At 42.3% G+C, this 20,272-nt stretch overlaps 1 protein-coding gene across 3 annotated transcripts in view; it reads right to left on the reverse strand.

The window, feature by feature from the left end:
- The window catches only part of PLXND1 (plexin D1), a 109,929-nt gene that overhangs the window by 56,609 nt on the left and 33,048 nt on the right, over positions 1–20,272 (reverse strand). For all 3 annotated transcript variants that reach the window (XM_066597002.1, XM_066597001.1, XM_066597003.1), the window contains exons 2-8: positions 14,880–15,056; positions 6,046–6,177; positions 5,861–5,961; positions 3,973–4,105; positions 2,764–2,944; positions 1,196–1,304; positions 1,017–1,113 (exon numbers count right to left, since the gene is read on the reverse strand). In XM_066597002.1, the coding sequence (XP_066453099.1) occupies positions 1,017–1,113; positions 1,196–1,304; positions 2,764–2,944; positions 3,973–4,105; positions 5,861–5,961; positions 6,046–6,177; positions 14,880–15,056 (930 nt within the window). The remainder of the gene's footprint in view (positions 1–1,016; positions 1,114–1,195; positions 1,305–2,763; positions 2,945–3,972; positions 4,106–5,860; positions 5,962–6,045; positions 6,178–14,879; positions 15,057–20,272) is intronic.

Consider the following 20,272-nt stretch of genomic DNA (forward strand, 5'->3'; position numbering starts at 1 on the left):
GCCGAGGATCAGACAATTACAGCATTGACACAGCGGGCAATATGGGCGTCAATCACAAGAGGCGCATTTTTCTAATTTTTCATATTGTAATGCTCTAAAATGATGTAAACTTTGTATAAAAGTAGAAAAGATGTGGCATATTTATACCAAAGGGAGGGAAAGTAGCTTCCCTCTGTATTGTAGCAACTCAGATAAGCTGATAAGGGAGTGCCTAACATAAAGCTTAATGTTTCCAGCAGCAACTAGGAGAATAGTGAGTGCAGCTCTGGAGTATAAGGCTGGGTTCACACAGGGCGGATTTGCCGCAGATATTCCGTCTGGAATTTTGCCATGGCAAATCCGCCTGCCATCAGAAATCTCATCCACACGTGACGGCAAAGCCGGCAGAAGCCAGTGTTGCGGCGCGGATTCGCCGGCCGCAACGGAAAAGTATGCGGTCAGGCCGCTTCAAAACCCGTGGCTAAGTGCCGCGGGTTTTGAAGCAGCGCTTTCCCAGCGGAAATCTTGCGTTTTTTCGCTGTGGCCAAATCGCGGGATTTCCGCCGGGAATACGTCCTGTAAGAACCCAGCCTAATACAGGATGAAACATAGGATCAGTACAGGATAAGTAATGTATGTACACAGTGACTCCACCAGCAGAATAGTGAGTGCAGCTCTGAAGCATAATATAGAATGGAACTCAGGATCAGTATAGGATAAGTAATGTATGAACACAGTGACTCCACTAGCAGAATAGTGAGTGCAGCTCTGGAGTATAATACAAGATGTAACTCAGGATCAGTACAGGATAAGTAATGTATGTACACAGTGATTCTACCAGCAGAATAGTGAGTGCAGCTCTGGAGTATAATACAGGATGTAACTCAGGATCTGTACAGGATAAGTAATGTATGTACACAGTGACTTCACCAGCAGAATAGTGAGTGCAGCTCTGGAGCATAATACAGACTGGAACTCAGGATCAGTACAGGATAACAACTACGGTAGTAAGTGGAGCATACTGGAATGTTTCTTACCTTTACAACAAAGTCACATTGTGAAGTGTTGTACACGCACTTGTGCTGCCTCTCACACCACTTACAAGGCCACGGAGAAGTCACGCAGCTCGTGCACCTGCAGGATTGTTGGGATTAGGGTTAGAAGAAAATCCTACATCAGGGAATTTCTATATTATATGGACAGGGAGGTATCTTACGACGTCTTCCGGTGGATCCTTTGTGTCCTCTCACAATCATAGATAACAAAGCTCTGCTGAGCGATATGGATCTTGTCTACCGTGATGGACATAGTAACAGTCACATGATCTGGGTGAAAGACAGGGGTGTGAGGACTTATGGAACTGGAATTATCAAAAACCTGCTTATGAATACACTGTCATCGGGATCTAATAAAGACTGAAAACACAAAGTTGCCTTAAAGGTACAGTACTGCGTTAGAGCAGACTAAATTATAGGGCAATTTCACCGTAATATCACCTCACGCTCGTGAGCCTATTTGTGCTGTGTATTATGAATGGAATACGCAGTGTTAAAACCCGATTGGGCCGTTCAGACCTGTATTTTTCATGCACGTGTTTTATGCATGTCCTAATTTGGTGCCTATCACAGACCAACATAGCCCATGAAAGTCAATGGGATAGTAGGAGCACGCAGTGAATATGTATGCATGAAATCAATGAGGCATTCTCGAGTTTTTTTGAAAGCGTAAATTCGTAAATAGTTCAGTTGCATATTTACGCAACCGAAATTCGCAATACGTTTGTGTGAGTGAGCCCCTACAGTAACTAATTTGGCCATTAAAGGGTTTGCTGTCTTTTGCGACTAAAGCTTCATTACTGTATAATGAGCAGTTCTGTGAGTTTCTAATACGTTGTTGCAATTTCTTTGCTTGCTATCAGTAAATGGACAAATTCTTTTTACAAGACTCCTGACTAATGGCCCATTTAGATGGGACGAATGTCGGGCATCCTGACACTCGTCCCCGCATGTACCCGCTCCCGTGCTGTTGTACAGGAGCTAGTAGCGCTGGCTCGAACTCAGAGCGGCGAGCAGGTTGGGCAGGGCGGCTGCAGGAGATTTCTCTCTCTTTTCGTACTCCCCCACCCCTCTCCATTGACTTAACATAACGGCCATTCAGTACTGAACAGCCGCTATTTACACTGAACGATGAGCGATCAGCTGATCGTCCATCATTTATGCTACATAAACAATGGACAATGATTCTGAACGATGATCATTCAGTGTAAATAGCGCCTGTTCAGTACTGAATGGCCGCTATGTTATGTCAATGGAAAGGGGCAGCGATACTAGCTCCTATGCAGCAGCACAGGAGCGAGTACGTGTGGAGACGAGTGTCGGGTATCGTTTGCCCAACATTTGTCCCGTCTAAATGCGCCTTTAGTCCCACTCATAGATGAGGGTTTGTTACAACATATCAGATAAATGGCAACTAGGTAATCCGGCAAGCTAAGCACATCTGCAGCACAAATCTCTCTTCTGTCCTGGTAGTTTGTTGCAATGTATCGGTGCAGGTAATGTATCAGTTTGGAGCTCAGACTGTTTATATCACAGAGGATTGTCTGGACTGGATACAACTGTAACAACACCTTAACTGTGGATATAATAGGTCAGGATTTTAGTCCCTGGATGTAAATGAGGATGGTGTCATTTACTGACAGCAAGCAATTATTTTGCAAAGATAGGATATTGAAGACATAGTATATTGCAAAAATGGCAGACTACCCAGTTGATACCCTCCTTGCACCTTGATTTGTAGGGAATTCTGGAATTAGGTCTCTTGGAAGGAAGGAGCAACGGCCCCAGTGCTGGGAAGCATCAGCATCGTAGACGGTGGTCGCTGGCATGTAGACGCCATTCCCATAGTCACAGGAAGTGTTCACCAGCGCCAGGCTGGGGAGGTTCCCTGTGATCTGCAGGAGGATTGTCTAAAGGAGAGGACAGAAGACGTTACAGACAGATCAGCAGATGTGGTAATACATGAGATGCTGTGCCCAGCCTTCGAGTCAGGGACCTGAGATACGGGGAGCAGTTTGATGGGGTATTTACATTACAGAGCTGCTTTATTTGTCCCCATGTTGCAGTTGCATGGGCAGGGGGCGCTGTGGTCATCAGGTATTTTCTATTACAGCTTTGCGGGGTTAAGGAGGTAAGCATGGATTGCAGGTGTACAGGATATTGGGGTAACTGCAATCACACCTGACGTCTTGGAGTTTGAATTTCTCACCACTACATGACCTGCTGAATGTAGTAGTGACACTGTTAAGGGGGCATGTGGCTGACATGGTTATGTGGGTACTGTGAATGAATGGCATGGCTATGCAAGTAGTGTGGCTGGCATTATTATGGCGACATAAGGGAGACTCTGGCCACCTTTATAGCGGCACTGTTCCTGGCAAAACTGTGTTGACAGTATGACTTAAGGCCCATTTACACGCAAAAATAATCTTTCAAAACATTGAAAGATTGAAAGTTTTAGCACTCATTTTGCATAAAGTGTTAATGGACATTAATGTCCATTAACACTTTATTATCTTCATTTGCATGTAAAAGAACCTCTGGGAGCTCTTTGCAGAGCCCAGCATGTAGGCTGGGCTCGGCAAACAGCTGCAGTGTTCTCCTCGGGGCTGCCAGCATAATACAATGTAATCTCCCGACTCTTGTGGAGAACACAGCATGTGGTCTGTTGAGAGAGAGTTTATCTGTCTGCTGCTGAATAATGGATTTTAAGTTCACTTTAAAATCATCATTCAGACAAAAAGTGTGCGAAGGCAGCGTTTACACATAACGATTCTCGCTCATTTGCGGTCGTTTAAACACATTTTGAGAGATAATCGTTACGCTGTGGCTGTATATATACTCTGGCATGCCCCCTTGGGCACACCCCTTGCCCTTGGTATGTTTGAATCTGCCTTTAATGGCATCCGTCTGCTGTGCTGTAATAGGATATAGTCACCTGGGTATCTGAGGAGACGTCAATCTCTTTTGGCATAACTTGTAGCAACGGGCACCGCTCTACGCCTTCTTTGCTCAGGCCGGTCCAGAACATGGTGTCTTCAGAATTTTGACATTCCTGCTGGATGGAACACCTGTATATATAAAGAGAGGTGGTTAGATATAACATAAGCGCCGCAGACACTGTCCCCCCTCCGAAGCTGCGGGATTAGCAGGGACAATGGAAAATTTCCGAGGTTAATAGAAGCAAGCTGAAGTGAAATTAACGAGACTGATACGATCTGAGCCGGAATCGTGATGAGTAATTAGCCGCGTATCGGACACTTTTGCTTCCGGTGACCTTCACAACTCAGTGACAGTATCTGAAGCTGCCGTCAGCGGTAGCGGCATATATTAATCTGCTGCCTAATTAGTCAGATGGAGGCATCAGAGTGAACCTGGGACATCGGCGCTGATTTACGTCCATTAATGAGCACTTTCTATGTTGTATTGTTGCCGCGGCACAATTAGTTTATATGGCGCTAACAGGGGAGGAGCTTTTATGACAACCGACAAATTAAGATCTCAACAACCATATCCAGTCATTGCCGGAAATTAGTGGTTCGTTCCGAGTCAGGGGTCTGGGAGGCGTTAGGATTCACTAGAAAGACTCTATGACCGCTGATTGCAGCACCAATTTTACAATTTTTTGGATTACATTTTTTTACCCTGTACAAGTCAACAGGGAAAAAAAAAGTGCAACTAATTAATAAAAACAAAGGGCCGCCATATGGGACATAGTCAATACTATGGATGGTATTGTGGGAGGAGCTCTATAAGGGGTGTGGCTAAAAAAAGATGGGCATAATTCTCATCCATGTGAGTAACTGGTTGCACATGGAGAGCACACGGATCCTTCACAGTCAATGGTAATGCTAATAATATATGTGTTATTTTTTTACAGAAAATGATGGTTTGTCCCATTTTAGTCTGATTTTTCAGGGTGCACAAAAAAAATGGAAGTACATATGATGTGCACTTAATTTTTCACAAATTGTTAATAGGTCCATGACCGTGTTTTCACCGCATTTTATGTGTATGTTGCACAGCCGCATGATAAGCAGTCAATAGAGTCAATGAAAGTCAATGGACTTTCATTGATCCATGCACATGTGCATGTAGACAGCATGCTCTATTTCTCTGCGTACCCCGCAGCGTGAGCCTTATACATTTGTATAGGCAGCGTATGAAACTCTGTCCAAATGCAAGACAACGGAGCATATTTGCGCATGAAACAGTAAAAAGTCTTTTTTGCTTTAACTGGGAAGGACTAGGACCATTGGTTATAGTGAAGTCCACCCTGAATGCCAATGGGTACAAAGAAAATCCAGACAATGTGGCATCACCTACCCTGTGGCAATACTTGGTCTCTACCAACATGACTGAACACCATGTCATACAGCACACAGTGTAGAGGAGCTGACCAACTGCAAACTTATCTGCTGTATCCATGATCACCCAACACCCCCATCATCTCCCACATCACTATCTATGGTTATTTGGTGTAAAGCGCCCTAGGAGGGTTACTGTAGTCATTGAGGTCAAAAACGGCCCAACACCAAATGCAAAAATGGGAATAAAATCCAATTTTATCACCTTCAATGTGCGTCCCAATACTTTTGGTAGCAGTGTATCAGCACAGGTGGTGAAGAGGAAATGATGGACATTAGAGATGAGCAAGCACGCTTGGATAAGGCAGTTACTCGAGCGAGCATCACTCTACTCAAGTAACTGCATTCTCGTCCGAGCAGGCTCGGGAGGGGGCAGCGGAGGAGGGGAGGGGGGGGAGAGAGATCTCTCCATCCATCAACATCTCAAAAAGGCAGCCACAGCACATCTCAGTGACTGACCTGGCTTCCATGGTGCACCATCCACAATAAGGATCCGTAGCTTGTAGACACTCTGAACAGGTAAGGAACTTCTCACAGTCAGCAACCTTCACCCGAGTCATCTGTAGGAGCATGCATAATTCACTGAGTTATAATCCAAGAATTTACCTATGAAATTGAGCAATAAACCACGACAGACAGGATACCTGGTGGGAGGTCATCACATAGAGGTAGATGGGATTCACAGGGTCAAACTGCATGATGTGGTGAACTGGCTGCCCACGAGCGATCTGTATAGACTGTCTGCTAACAATATTCATGCTGGCATCAAGGTTAATCTGCCGAAATAAAAACCAATAAGATCCCTATGTTAAATCTATATGATGGACCGAATGTTTATTTTAATGGAAGTGTCTGGTTATACTCATGTATATAGGATACACTATTATACTAGTTATATTCTTGTATTATAGTAGCTATATTCTTGTACATAGGGGGCAGTATTATACTAGTTATATTCTTGTACATAGGGGGCAGTATTAGAGTAGTTATATTCTTGTACATAGGGGACAGTATTATAATAGTTATATTCTTGTACATAGGGGGCAGTATTATAGTAGTTATATTCTTGTACATAGGGGGCAGTATTATACTAGTTATATTCTTGTACATAGGGGGCAGTATTAGAGTAGTTATATTCTTGTACATAGGGGACAGTATTATAATAGTTATATTCTTGTACATAGGGGGCAGTATTATAGTAGTTATATTCTTGTACATAGGGGGCAGTATTATACTAGTTATATTCTTGTACATAGGGGGCAGTATTAGAGTAGTTATATTCTTGTACATAGGGGACAGTATTATAGTAGTTATATTCTTGTACATAGGGGGCAGTATTATAGTAGTTATATTCTTGTACATAGGGGGCAGTATTATAGTAGTTATATTCTTGTATATAGGGGGCAGTATTATAGTAGTTATATTCTTGTACATAGGGGGCAGTATTATAGTAGTTATATTCTTGTACATAGGAGGCAGTATTATAGTAGTTATATTCTTGTACATAGGAGGCAGTATTATAGTAGTTATATTCTTGTACATAGGGGGCAGTATTATAGTAGTTATATTCTTGTATATAGGGGGCATTATTATAGTAGTTATATTCTTGTACATAGGGGGCAGTATTAGAGTAGTTATATTCTTGTACATAGGGGGCAGTATTAGAGTAGTTATATTCTTGTACATAGGAGGCAGTATTATAGTAGTTATATTCTTGTATATAGGGGGCAGTATTATAATAGTTATATTCTTGTATATAGGAAGCATTATTATAGTAGTTATATGCTTGTACATAGGGGGCAGTATTATAGTAGTTATATTCTTGTACATAGGGGGCAGTATTATAGTAGTTATATTCTTGTACATAGAGGGGCAGTATTATAGTAGTTATATTCTTGTACATAGGGGGCAGTATCATAGTAGTTATATTCTTGTATATAGGGAACAGTATTATAGTAGTTATATTCTTGTACATAGGGGGCAGTATTATAGTAGTTATATTCTTGTATATAGGGGACAGTATTACAGTAGTTATATGGTTGTACATAGGAGCAGTATTTTAGTAGTTATATTCTTGTACATAGGGAACAGTATTATAGTAGTTATATTGTTGTACATAGGAGCAGTATTATAGTAGTTATATTCTTGTACATAGGAGGCAGTATTATAGTAGTTATATTCTTGTACATAGGTGCAGTATTATAGTAGTTATATTCTTGTACATAGGGAACAGTTTTATAGTAGTTATATTGTAGTACATAGGAGCAGTATTATAGTAGTTATATTCTTGTACATAGGAGGCAGTATTATAGTAGTTATATTCTTGTACATAGGAAGCAGTATTATAGTAGCTATATTATTGTACATAGGTGCAGTATTATAGTAGTTATATTCTTGTACATATGGGGCAGTATTAGAGTAGTTATATTCTTGTACATAGGGGACAGTATTAGAGCAGTTAAATTTTTGTATATAGGGGGCAGTATTATAGTAATTATAGTCTTATATAGAGGAGCAGTATTATAGTAGTTATACTCTTGTACATAGGAGGCAGTATTATAGTAGTTATATTTTTGTATATAGGGGCAGTATTATAGTAGTTATATTCTTATACATAGGGAACAGTACTATAGTAGTTATATTCTTGTACATAGGGGGCAGTATTATAGTGGGTATATTCTTGCTTATAGAGGGCAGTATTACAGTAGTTATATGGTTGTACATAGGAGCACTATTATAGTAGTTATAGTCTTGTACATAGGGAACAGTTTTATAGTAGTTATATTGTAGTACATAGGAGCAGTATTATAGTAGTTATATTCTTGTACATAGGAGGCAGTATTATAGTAGTTATATTCTTGTACATAGGAAGCAGTATTATAGTAGCTATATTATTGTACATAGGTGCAGTATTATAGTAGTTATATTCTTATACATATGGGGCAGTATTAGAGTAGTTATATTCTTGTACATAGGGGGCAGTATTATAGTAGTTATATTCTTGTACATAGGGGACAGTATTAGAGCAGTTAAATTTTTGTACATAGGGGGCAGTATTATAGTAATTATAGTCTTATATAGAGGAGCAGTATTATAGTAGTTATACTCTTGTACATAGGAGGCAGTATTATAGTAGTTATATTTTTGTATATAGGGGCAGTATTATAGTAGTTATATTCTTGTACATAGGGAACAGTACTATAGTAGTTATATTCTTGTACATAGGGGGCAGTATTATAGTGGGTATATTCTTGCTTATAGGGGGCAGTATTACAGTAGTTATATGGTTGTACATAGGAGCACTATTATAGTAGTTATATTCTTGTACATAGGAGGTAGTATTATAGTAGTTATATTCTTGTACATAGGAAGCAGTATTATAGTAGTTATATTCTTGTACATAGGAGGCAGTATTATAGTAATTATATTATTGTACATTGAAGCAGTATTATAGTAGTTATATTCTTGTACATAGGGGGCAGTATTATAGTAGTTATATTCTTGTACATAGGGGGCAGTACTATAGTAGTTATATTTTTGTATATATGGGGCAGTATTATAGTAATTATAGTCTTGTACATAGGGGCAGTATTATAGTAGTTATATTCTTATATAGAGGAGCAGTATTATAGTAGTTATACTCTTGTACATAAGGGGCAGTATTATAGTAGTTATATTATTGTACATAGGGGGCAGTATTATAGTAGTTATATTCTTGTACATAGAGGGCAGTATTAGAGTAGTTATATTCCTGTACATATTCCTGTATAATATATTATAGTAGTTATATTCTTGTACATAGGGGGCAGTATTATAGTAGTTATATTCTTGTACATAGAGGGCAGTATTAGAGTAGTTATATTCCTGTACATAGGAGCAGTATTATAGTAGTTATATTCTTGTACATAGGGGGCAGTATTATAGTAGTTATATTCTTGTACATAGGGGGCAGTATTATAGTAGTTATATTTTTGTATATATGGGGCAGTATTATTGTAATTATAGTCTTGTACATAGGGGCAGTATTATAGTAGTTATATTCTTATATAGAGGAGCAGTATTATAGTAGTTATACTCTTGTACATAAGGGGCAGTATTATAGTAGTTATATTCTTGTACATAGGGAGCAGTATTATAGTAGTTATATTCTTGTACAGAGGGTAGTAGTTATATTCTTGTACATAGAGGGCAGTATTAGAGTAGTTATATTCCTGCACATAGGAGCAGTACTATAGTAGTTATATTGTTGTACATAGAGGGCAGTATTATAGTAGTTATATTCCTGTACATAGGAGCAGTATTATAGTAGTTTTATTCTTGTACATAGGTGGCAGTATTATGGTAGTTATATTCTTGCACATAGGGGGGCAGTATTATAGTAGTTATATTCTTGTACATATGGGACAGTATTATAGTAGTTATTTTCTTGTATGTAAGAGGCAGTAATATAGTACTTATATTCTTGTACATGGGGCAGCATTATAGTAGAGATATTCTCGTACATAGTGAGCAGTATTATAGTAGTTATATTTTTGTACAAAGTGAGCAGTATTATAGTAGTTATATTTTTGTACATAGGGGCAGTATTATAGTAGTTATATTCTTGTACATAGGGGGCAGTATTATAGTAGTTATATTCTTGTATATAGGGGGCAGTATTATAATAGTTATATTCTTGTACATAGGAGCAGTATTATAATAGCTACATTCTTGTACATAGGTGGCAGTATTACAGTAGTTACAATCTTATGAAAGTACATTGAACATTAAGAACCAAACTTTAGAAAATTGCAGCTCCCCAGGCCATGGCTGTCACTGACAACAAGACAATAGTTTATGACCACTGAGGAAATTCCATTAAAGCACTTCACAAAATCGCACCTCCCTCCTCCTCCTTTTCTCATTCATTACCTTCAGCTCATAACCTCAAATTCCACACTCCCATTGGGATTATGAAGCCTATCAGTCCACCCCACTACATCAGATGTTTTCTCCTGCAGCCTAGAGTCACCTCAATTACAACCTTTCATTTACATCTATTTGGTTTTTATTATATTAGTATGACAGTGGTGCCAAAACACGGTGGTATGGGATATGAAGATAGGTGTGAGATAAAATACTGCGCCCCAGATCCCTAATGACTAATGGCCCCCTCTGGAGGATTAGAGCCTGGGAAGCTTTCATTCCAGCTGTTAATGCATTATCACAACCTCTCCCAGAAACAAGGATCTCAATTACATGCTACTTAAAGGAGGTTATGGGGTCTCCCTAAATAGGTAGAACCGGATACGCAATGCGTGAGATGGAAGAATTAGTCATTACTGTAGATAGGAGGCAACTTCCATTCACATGTATCACAGGAAAAGTTTTCAGATGACTATAATCACCAGTGACCACTTATGTAAAGTCTTAAAGGGGCAGTAACCTAAATTCTGTAGATTACCAATGATGGAGCATTATAAGAGGAGTGTTACATAGTAACAGCTCACATAGTGAATACTTATAATTATCTTCTGTGCTTCATTCCTCAGCCGCACCCGTACCATTTCAAAGCTGCGAAGAGAAAACGTGCTGCACTGCGAAATCTTTTCATTTATTGCTAAGTGTATTTGCAGTTTTCACGGGAAAGGTACGAACCAGCGAGAGCTCTGTATAATGCGGAATACACAAGTAGTGCGGGGGAGGGGAGCAGCGCATATTTACCAGGTAAAGGTGAGATGAGAATCTGGAGCTGCATATTCTGCGACTGTTGTTTGCATCGAGGTAAAAAGTTACAAAAGTTATAAAAGTCTTCATAATGTAAGGCCGTATTTACACGGGCGAGCGGAATATCTGTCTGAGCGACCAATATTGTGCTAGCAAACCTGTGATTTTTCCTGCAATTGCAATGCATTATGGGAGTCTAGAAAAAAAATATCATCGCACTCTCATGCAGATGTGCTTTTCGTGTGAGTGTGTTGCGATTTTTATTCTTCCCATTGAAACAACATGCGATTTCTCAGCGTTTTTTTTAAAGTGTGAAAATTGCAGATGTGATGTGTTTTTCTTGTAAAATGCAGCGTAATCACAAGGGAAAATCGCATGTTTGCAAGCACAATATCAATTGGACTGATATCGCGGTTGCATGTGTGCATGTGACCTCAATAGAAGACATTAAAAATTGCATCACACTCCATATGAGTGTGATGTGATTTTTTGTTTTCCCCATAGAAAATAATGGCCAATATTACATTGCCCCCAAAATTAGGACATGCTGCCCCAGCAAAACCGCCCATGTAAATATACCCATCGTAAATAACAGGTTGCTACAACACACGATTTCTGTGAAACTTGCAATTGCACAGAACTTGCGTGTTTTTTCTCTCCTGTGTAAATACGGACTAACATTGAGGAATATAGAAAAGTTAAAGCCGCTGAGGAGCCGGGAACACCGGATAGAAAATGCCGGCTCCAAGTTATATCATCACAACATGGACCAATCGTGAACTATCTAGTTGCAATGTCCCCTGGGATTAGACATTACAAGGAACAGGTGCAGCCATTCTGTCCCCTCCCCCACTCTCTGAATGACCGGTGACACCAGTGACCCTCTGACCACGTGTCGCTGACTGCTCCTGCCAGACAGTTTGCAGAACGGCAAAGAGGGAAATGGATGCAAAGTGTAAGATAAGCATCCAGAAGTAATGACGCCCTCGCTGCAGGAAACTCATCAGATGATGTTATCGGTCACGGCACAAATGAGAAAACAATTTCCCCGAATCTAGTAACATTCTGATAATATGATACCTAATAATCCAGAAAGTGTCCTGGTGACCGAGTAGTATCGATCTATACAGGGAATATAAAAGTTTACACACCCCTGTTAAAAGGTTTTTGTCATGTTAAAAAATCCAACAAAGGCGAATCATTTCTGATTTATTTCCACCTTCCATGGTAAAAAAAAGGAATACTTACCTAGCAGACCTGGTCCGGGTCCTCCTGCTGCTCTCCGGAGCTCCGTTGGACATCCTGCAGTCCTCGTTCACCCACAAAATATCACTTCCTGGTTGCAGGATTTAAAAATCCCGCCTCCAGAAAGCAATGGCTCTGTTTGCTTCATCCAGTGCTACTCAGCCAATCAATGCAGCGCTCGATGAACCAATGCGAGGGCTGTGATTGGTACATCCAGCTCTGCATTGATTGGTTGCGCAGAGCTTGATGAACCAATCAAATTGTGAAGGTGGGATTTATGAATTGGTTAATCAATGCCACAGCTCAACTAATTCATGAATTCCGCTTCCATAACGTGATTGATTCTTCCAACTCTGCTCAGCCAATCAATGCAGAGCTGGGTGAACCAATCACAGCCCTCGCTTTGGTTCATCGAGCACTGCATTGATTGGCTGAGTACCGCTGGATGAACCAATCACAGCCATTGCTTCTTGGGGCGGGATTTTTGAATACCGCAACCAGGAAGTGACCTTTTGTGGGCGAACGAGGACTATAGGACGCAGGGCAGAGTTCAGCACAGCAGCAGGAGGACCCAGACCGCGTCTGTTAGGTAAGTATACGTTTTTTTTCTGGGAATGCAGCTAGGGCTTATTTTAGGGGTAGGGATCGCATTTCACGAAAATCGCTAGTTTGTGAGATGCGATAAACAAGGAGGCTCTATAGGAAAACATGGGCTACAAAACATCGCAAATCGCTCAAATATAGAGCATGCCGCAAGTTTTTTTTCTCGCAACATTGCATCAGAGAAAACATTGATAATGTGAAGGAACCCATTGGAAAGCATGAGCTTCACATACATGCGATTTGCAGCACTGTCGCACTGCAAGAAAATCGCATGATTTTGATGTGAAAGCGGCCTAAAACTTTGTTGCTGTACCCAATAAAAGCATTCAGTGTTTTGGGGTAGATGTCTATCAGCATGGCACACCTTGACTTGGCAATCTTTGCCCACTCTTCGTGCAAAAACGCTTCAAATCTCGCAGATAGCAAGGGCATCTCATCTGTAGCGCCCACTTCAGGTCATCCACAGATTTTCAATGGGACTCTGGTCTAGGTTCTGGCTGGGCCAGTCCAAAACTTTTTCTTTTTCTGGCAAAGCCATTCTTTTCTTGATTTGAGAATATGCTTTGGGTCGTCGTCGTGCTGAAAGGTGAAATTCCTCTTCATCTTCAGCTTTTTAGCAGAGACCTGGAGGTTTTGTTCCAAAATGGACTGATATTTGGCACTGTCCATAACTCCCTCCCCCTTGACTAAAGCCCCAGCTCCAGCAGCAGATAAAGAGCCCCACACATAATGCTGCCCCCACCATCTTCACTGCGGTCTGGGGGTCTTCTGGTGATGTGCACTGTTGGCTTTGTGACAAACCTTTTGCAATTATAGCCAAGACGTTCCCCCTCGGTCTCATCAGATATAACACGTTCCCCCACAGACTTCTGGCAGACTGGATGGAGGTTGTAGCAGAACATGGCCGGGCTTGGATTTTCTTCTTTATTAGAAAAGGCTCCCATCTTGCCCCCCTCCCCCAGAGCCCAGACATATGAAGAATATGGATGATGGTTATCACATGCACTACACAACCAGTACTTCCCAGAAACTCCTGCAGCTCCTTTAGTGTTGCTGTTGGCCTCTTTGCAGTCTCCTGGACCAATTTCCTTCCGGTCTTTTCATCAATTTTTGAAGGACATCCAGTTCTTGGTAATGTCACTGTTGTGCCAAATATAATCCCCTTCTTGTTAACTGTCTTTGCTGTGTTCCTTGGTATAAGTAATGCTTTGGACATGTTTTGGTCCCCTTCTCCTGACTGATTCCTTCCAACAATCAGATCCAGGGATGTAACTCTAGGGGATGCAAGGTATGCAGTTGCTACCAGGCCCAGGAGCCTTAGGGGGCCCAAAGGCCCCTGTTACATACCAAGACACCGGTATTATAAATGGCACATGATAGATAGGTGGCCCTGTTACAAATATCACATCGGGGCCCAAGAGTTCCTAGTTACGCCTCTGATCAGATCCCTTTGATGTGCTGTCAATTCTTCACCGACCAAGAAAATATTACGAAAATCCTCCTAGAAGAACTGAACTTTTTTATTTGGGGGGAAATCAGAATCCCTGTAAATAATGGCAGCGGAGTGCTGACTACTATTTATCAGGAGCTTAAATGTGATTGGCTAATTCTGAACACAACCACATCCCCAAATATAAGAGGGTGTGAACATTTATGCAACGGCGTTATTTTAGTTTTGTTATTTGTATTTTTCCACCCTAAAAGATATTGGTTTATTTTGCAATAGAATTGTACAGATAACGAAACATGGAAGGTGGAAATACATCTGAAATGATTCATCTTTGTCAGGTTTTGTAACATGGCAAAAACATGACATTTTAACAGGGGTGTGTAGACTTTTTGTATCTATCTATCTATCTATCTATCTATCACATGACACTCATTTTTATTTCTCATAAGCAGGTGGCACAATCTTGTATATTACCTTCTGAAGCTGCCCGCTAGCTGTGCCCAGAAATGCCACTGTGTAGCCGCTGACATTGGCCACTGCCACCGAGGTCAAACCTGGAGCCTTGAAGAGTGCAGTGGCAGACAGAGGCCGATTGATAGCGAGAGGGTGCTGGAGATGAGGCGCTCCGCAGTCCAACTGCTCATCCTGCAGCTGTAAAGAATAGAGAGCAGTGTGAGACAAGGGAAGTGGTCAGAGCGGCGCACAACACGCTTATTATACACAGACATTGGCACCATCCTCTCAATCAATTGAACTAGAAGAGAGGGAACTGGGGGGGTCTTTACTTTCAATCATAAAATACATAGATCTCATCATTACGTAAATCACTCGTTTCAGCAAAAAGGTCAAAGGATTCGGCGATTAACTATACAGTTGCCAGGGCGCTGCTAATCCTTGCCACTGAGCATAGGATTGAATAATCAGGGTCTAATTGTTTCTGTCTGGAGTCACTGGGATAATTACCACAAACTGTTATTTGGGATAGTGCCAGGCGGCTGACACCCCACCTCCACCCATCTGCCTCCCCCTCTTCCCCCGCCACGCTTTCCCCGCCGGGGCGCATGCAAATAAAACTGATATAAAAATACTTTTCTAAAGAGAAACACTCCGAAGCAAACTGCTCCCAGGGGCCGAGCGCAGCGCTCTGCACGTTCCCAACTTGGCTGCTGTGACTGTAGTTACTGAAGAAGAAAAAAATAAGATGAGCCTGTGTGTTCGAGATGTCTGCTTGCAGTCAGTGAATTGAAACACTTACATCCAGTTGTAAATGAATATGTGGCTGTAAGGCCATTTTTTGCACAAATGTATAACGGGTGCATTTTTGCCCCAATAATCCGGACAAGTGACCTGGCCTGAACGCAGGTCTACTGACCTGAACCCAAAGCATTATAAGATCCTATGTTGCTGTGAGTTTGAATCAGTAGACCAATGATCAGGCTCGTATCACAGACACAAAAATGTTCCCGTATACTGCACTGATAGGCAATCTGCCTGTATTCTGCTTGTGTGGAAAGCCGTAAGATAGCAACATACCCAGACCACAGCTCAGTCAATAAATATGGCTGTAGAACCAACCTCAGTACAATGAATACAACGCCAGAACCAAGCTCAGTACATAAATACAACACCAGAACCAAGCTCAGTACAAAAATACAGGATCAGAGCTAAGCTTGGAACATAAATACAACACCCAAACCAAGTTCATTGCACAAATACAGCATGAGAATAGAGTTCATTGCATAAATACAGCACCAGAACCTACCTCAGTGCATAAATACAGCACCAAAACCAAGAACCAAGCTCATAGCAGAAATACAGCACCAGAATCAAGCTCGTAGCAGAAATAGAGCACCAAAATCAACCTCAATACATAAATACAGCATCAGAACCAAGCTTATAACCAAAATACAGCAACAGGACCAAGCTCATAATTTAAATTCAACACCAGAACTGAGCTCAGTATATGAATACACCACCAAATCCTAGCTTATAAAAAAGTGATTTTTTTTAATGCAATCCGCGTGGCTATGTAAAAAACTGATACGTGTCGTGGTACAGTGACTACTATGGGGCCATATGATGTCCAAGTCTAGCTTGTTTTTAATACACAGCCTGAATATAAGCTTGTGCAAAAAGACATGGCGACATGCGCTAATACGCTCGCCGCTAGTGTGCGTGAGTTTAAAATAAATAAGCGTGAAGATAGGTCCTGCCATAGCTTTCTTGCGCGTAGGACAAATCAATGGTTTCATTTCATCTTCTTATGCTCCGTGTCCATATGTTTAAGCCCTTAGCTTTTGGCATTAATTTAGGAGAGATTTTCAGCATTAGGTAGTATACATGTATATTCCCATTCACTGACAGGAAGCAGAGAAGCGGTAAAGAATTGAAATACAAAACAGATTAGAAGGCTATCATGGCATGTTGGGGTTGTAGTTATGCGTCAGTTGCAGACAGCTGATCTGGAGCTATAAGAGTCACGTGGTTTGTTCGGTGATATGGGGACATACATGATCTATTACATGGGAGGCTCCGCTCATCTGTCGGCATGCTGTTCTCCTCCTCCTTGGTCCACAGACCTTCTTCTTTCTCGGCCATGGGAAGCATGCAGCCTAAATTTAGAAAATTCCATTGCATTTATGCTGGAGGATTCCCACGTCTCCAAACTTCTCATTCCGGGTCCATCCTCACGGAGGGGGTCAGCGACATTTACAAAACTACTACATTATTTATTCAGACGCCCCTGACTTCGTCATCAACCACCAAGAAGCACTTACTGTCCCTGCGGACGATAGTCTGTCCAATAGAACGATCCTACAGGTAATAGAAGCCGCTACTGAAACCTCATCTTAAATCCAAACATTTCCTATCCTGACGTCCGGTCGGTCAGGAAATTTATCATCACGGTTTCTGATGCCACTTTTCCGGTAACTTTTTTCCTTCTCCAATTTAATGTGCAGCAAATTAATTAAATGTCGCAGGACGATGATAAATGTGTTGCATCTTAAAATATGTCTAGAGATGTGGGGTCACTTTGTATGCAACCTGGATCCTAGGCTATTTAAAGGAGTTGTACCAAGGTTGCAGGTTATCCCCCATCTACAGGATATCCACAGGATAGGGGACAACTTGTTGATCGTTGGGGGTCTCACTGCTAAGACCCCCACCAATCTTCTGTCAGTGAGGTCGCTTCTTTTCCCGCAGTGACATCAGCATGAAGGGAGCGCTGACTGAGCATGCTTGATCAGTGCTTCATTAATTTCAATGGGGCTGACAGCTATCCCAAGAGGGTGCCGCTCGGCTATCTCCACAGTCCCAATGAATGGAGCGTTAGTGTGCTTGTGCTTCATTCAGTCTCTTCCTCACTGTGAGGGGTGCAGTAACCCTGCAGTGAGAAGGACGGGGAAGACTGGACGGCTGTTCTTGGGATCGGTGGGGGCCCCAGTGGTGAGACTCCATCGATCAACAAGTTGTCCCCTATCCTGTGGCTGGGGGATAGCTTGCAATCTTTAGGTTAGAGTTCCAGTACAGTTACAGTAGAAAATCTGCTGTGTTTTTTTCCCTCTACATGTGAGCAGGATTTGCTTTAATCCCATTCCCTTTATTAGCAAATGTTTCCGCAACATGTGAATGCACCCCAAAGGTTTCATATCTGGAATATGTCTGCCCACAAACGGATTATCGCTGCAGAATTCTGCAGCAATGTCCATCCATAGCATGCCATGTTAAACAATTCTTCTATGCTCATGAGCGGAAATCAACTGCGATTTTCGACTTACGGGAAAGAATGGCAGCATGCTCTATTTTGTGTGGAAAATCACACAGACGGCTTCCATTGCAGTCAGTGGAAGTTGTCCGATCCATGGCGATTACAAAATTTAAAATTGCTGTGGCTTTCGTCATCACTGGCGCGATGGCAGTGTTATGCCCTACACTGCGCATGCACACCGGCTGAGACATTCGCCGTAGATCCGGACAGGTGAGTATAGGGTCTCTGGCCGGCACCGGGTCTGATTCCGCAGCGAAATTTCGCTGTTGGAATCCGACCCAGCCGTGGGCATGAGGCCTTAAAGTTATTTTCACAGTTGTAAACTACTGATGGTATATCCTCAAGAGCTCCACTGAGCAGATTTCTGGAGGAAGCAGACAGTTCTCTTTCCACTTCAGTGGCCACGGTTGTAATTGCAGGTTTGGCATTCACTTCAATGGAAACTTGGCCTTTAATACCAAGCCTAGCCACTGCAGTAAGAACGGAGCTGTCTGCTTCCTGCAGAAATCAGCTCAGTGCATGAGTACACTGGCCTGGCAAACAGATGATCGGCAGGGTGTCCTGGCAAACCCCCCCTGCCAATCTACTATTGACAGCCTATTCTGAGGACTGGCCATCAATAGTTTATAACTGGACAACCCCTTTAAGGAATATTAAAAGGGATGATATCTATCAGGCGATACTTCCCCTTTAAGGCTGTATCCAATTACTGTACACTGCATGTTGGCCACTACCCTACACGGATTACTACTATCATCAGGTATCACTGTTTTTCCAATGAAGACCCAGACAGAGTTTATCCTGGATATCCTCTCCCCGGCGATAGGCTGGAAGGAATGCTGGCAGAGCAGCATTACATGTTGGTCTGCCCGCATTATTCCACTGGCCGCACACACTTCCCCACACACTGCACTCTCCAGGATTTCCAGCCACAGATGTTTCCAGTTGTGTGAATCTATCAGGGGTCTCTGGAATACCCCCCCTCATCCTCACAGCTGTTTGCAGACCCTGCCAGTTAAAACAAAGAGCGAGAAGTTCTGAGACATCAATGGCGCTTACAAGCGTGCCCGCCGTTTTCTGGCACATGCCATTCTTATAGGACAAAGGGTTATATCATCCTATTAAAGGGACTTTATAGTAGAGGAAAACAAGGGTAGAAGAAGGATTAACGACGACTGCTGCTGCGTTGGGAACATCGGTCCCAACTCTCTTGTAGGTGACACTTCTTTGCCACATAGATGCCAAGACTAATTTGACGATCTGATTATTTCTCCGGACCTCTGCCCATTCTACGTCCTTGAGGAAACACTAAAATCATCGGTAAGATGCTGGTCTTGGGGGACGCACCCCACAGCACCCCAGGAGCTCTGTGGAAGGGTAAAGGCAATGCCAAGTGGCACAATCCCTTTTTGTAGGATTGACAGAACTGGTCTGTTTGGTACCAGCATGCTGATCCAGGTGGCACAGAACCAGCTCCACCCAGTCAGATCCAGGTGACAGAATGCTCCACAGTACCTAGTTAGACACGATTGAGTAGTTTCAACGTGCAACCAAGGGGCAACATGTAACCAGGGATACACCCTCATCTACCCATGCCAGCATACCCAGGTGAGACACTGATGACATCCTGATCTAGTATTACTCAGGCAAATCCCACATAGCACTGCATAATGCCATGTTTAGATGGTTCCCTGCTGTCAATCTGGCCCAGGTGGCACCCTGATGACCCAGCTGTACCCAGACATGCTCAGGTGCCTGCCTGGTAAAACAGTACTAAATCAGACACAGGTGACACCCTGATCCAGCTCTACTCAGACAGACTTAGGTGATCTCCTGGTAAAAGGTTTATTCAATCTCACACACATGATGGCACTTTGATACAGCTGTACCCAGACTCACTCAGGCACCCTAATGACACAGATGTACGCAGAAAGACATAGGTCGCCCCCTCTTAAGGGTGCGTTCACACGAGCGCATAAACGGCGCGTTTTTGCGCCCAATCGTATATACGTGACCATCTGAGGCGTAGGTTTTGAATGTATTCGTTCGCACGGGCGATTTTACGGCACGTAAAAACGGCAACCCGAGAAAAAAACGG

Source organism: Eleutherodactylus coqui, chromosome 3 (assembly GCF_035609145.1).
Source record: "Eleutherodactylus coqui strain aEleCoq1 chromosome 3, aEleCoq1.hap1, whole genome shotgun sequence".
In the NCBI taxonomy this organism is placed as follows: domain Eukaryota; kingdom Metazoa; phylum Chordata; class Amphibia; order Anura; family Eleutherodactylidae; genus Eleutherodactylus; species Eleutherodactylus coqui.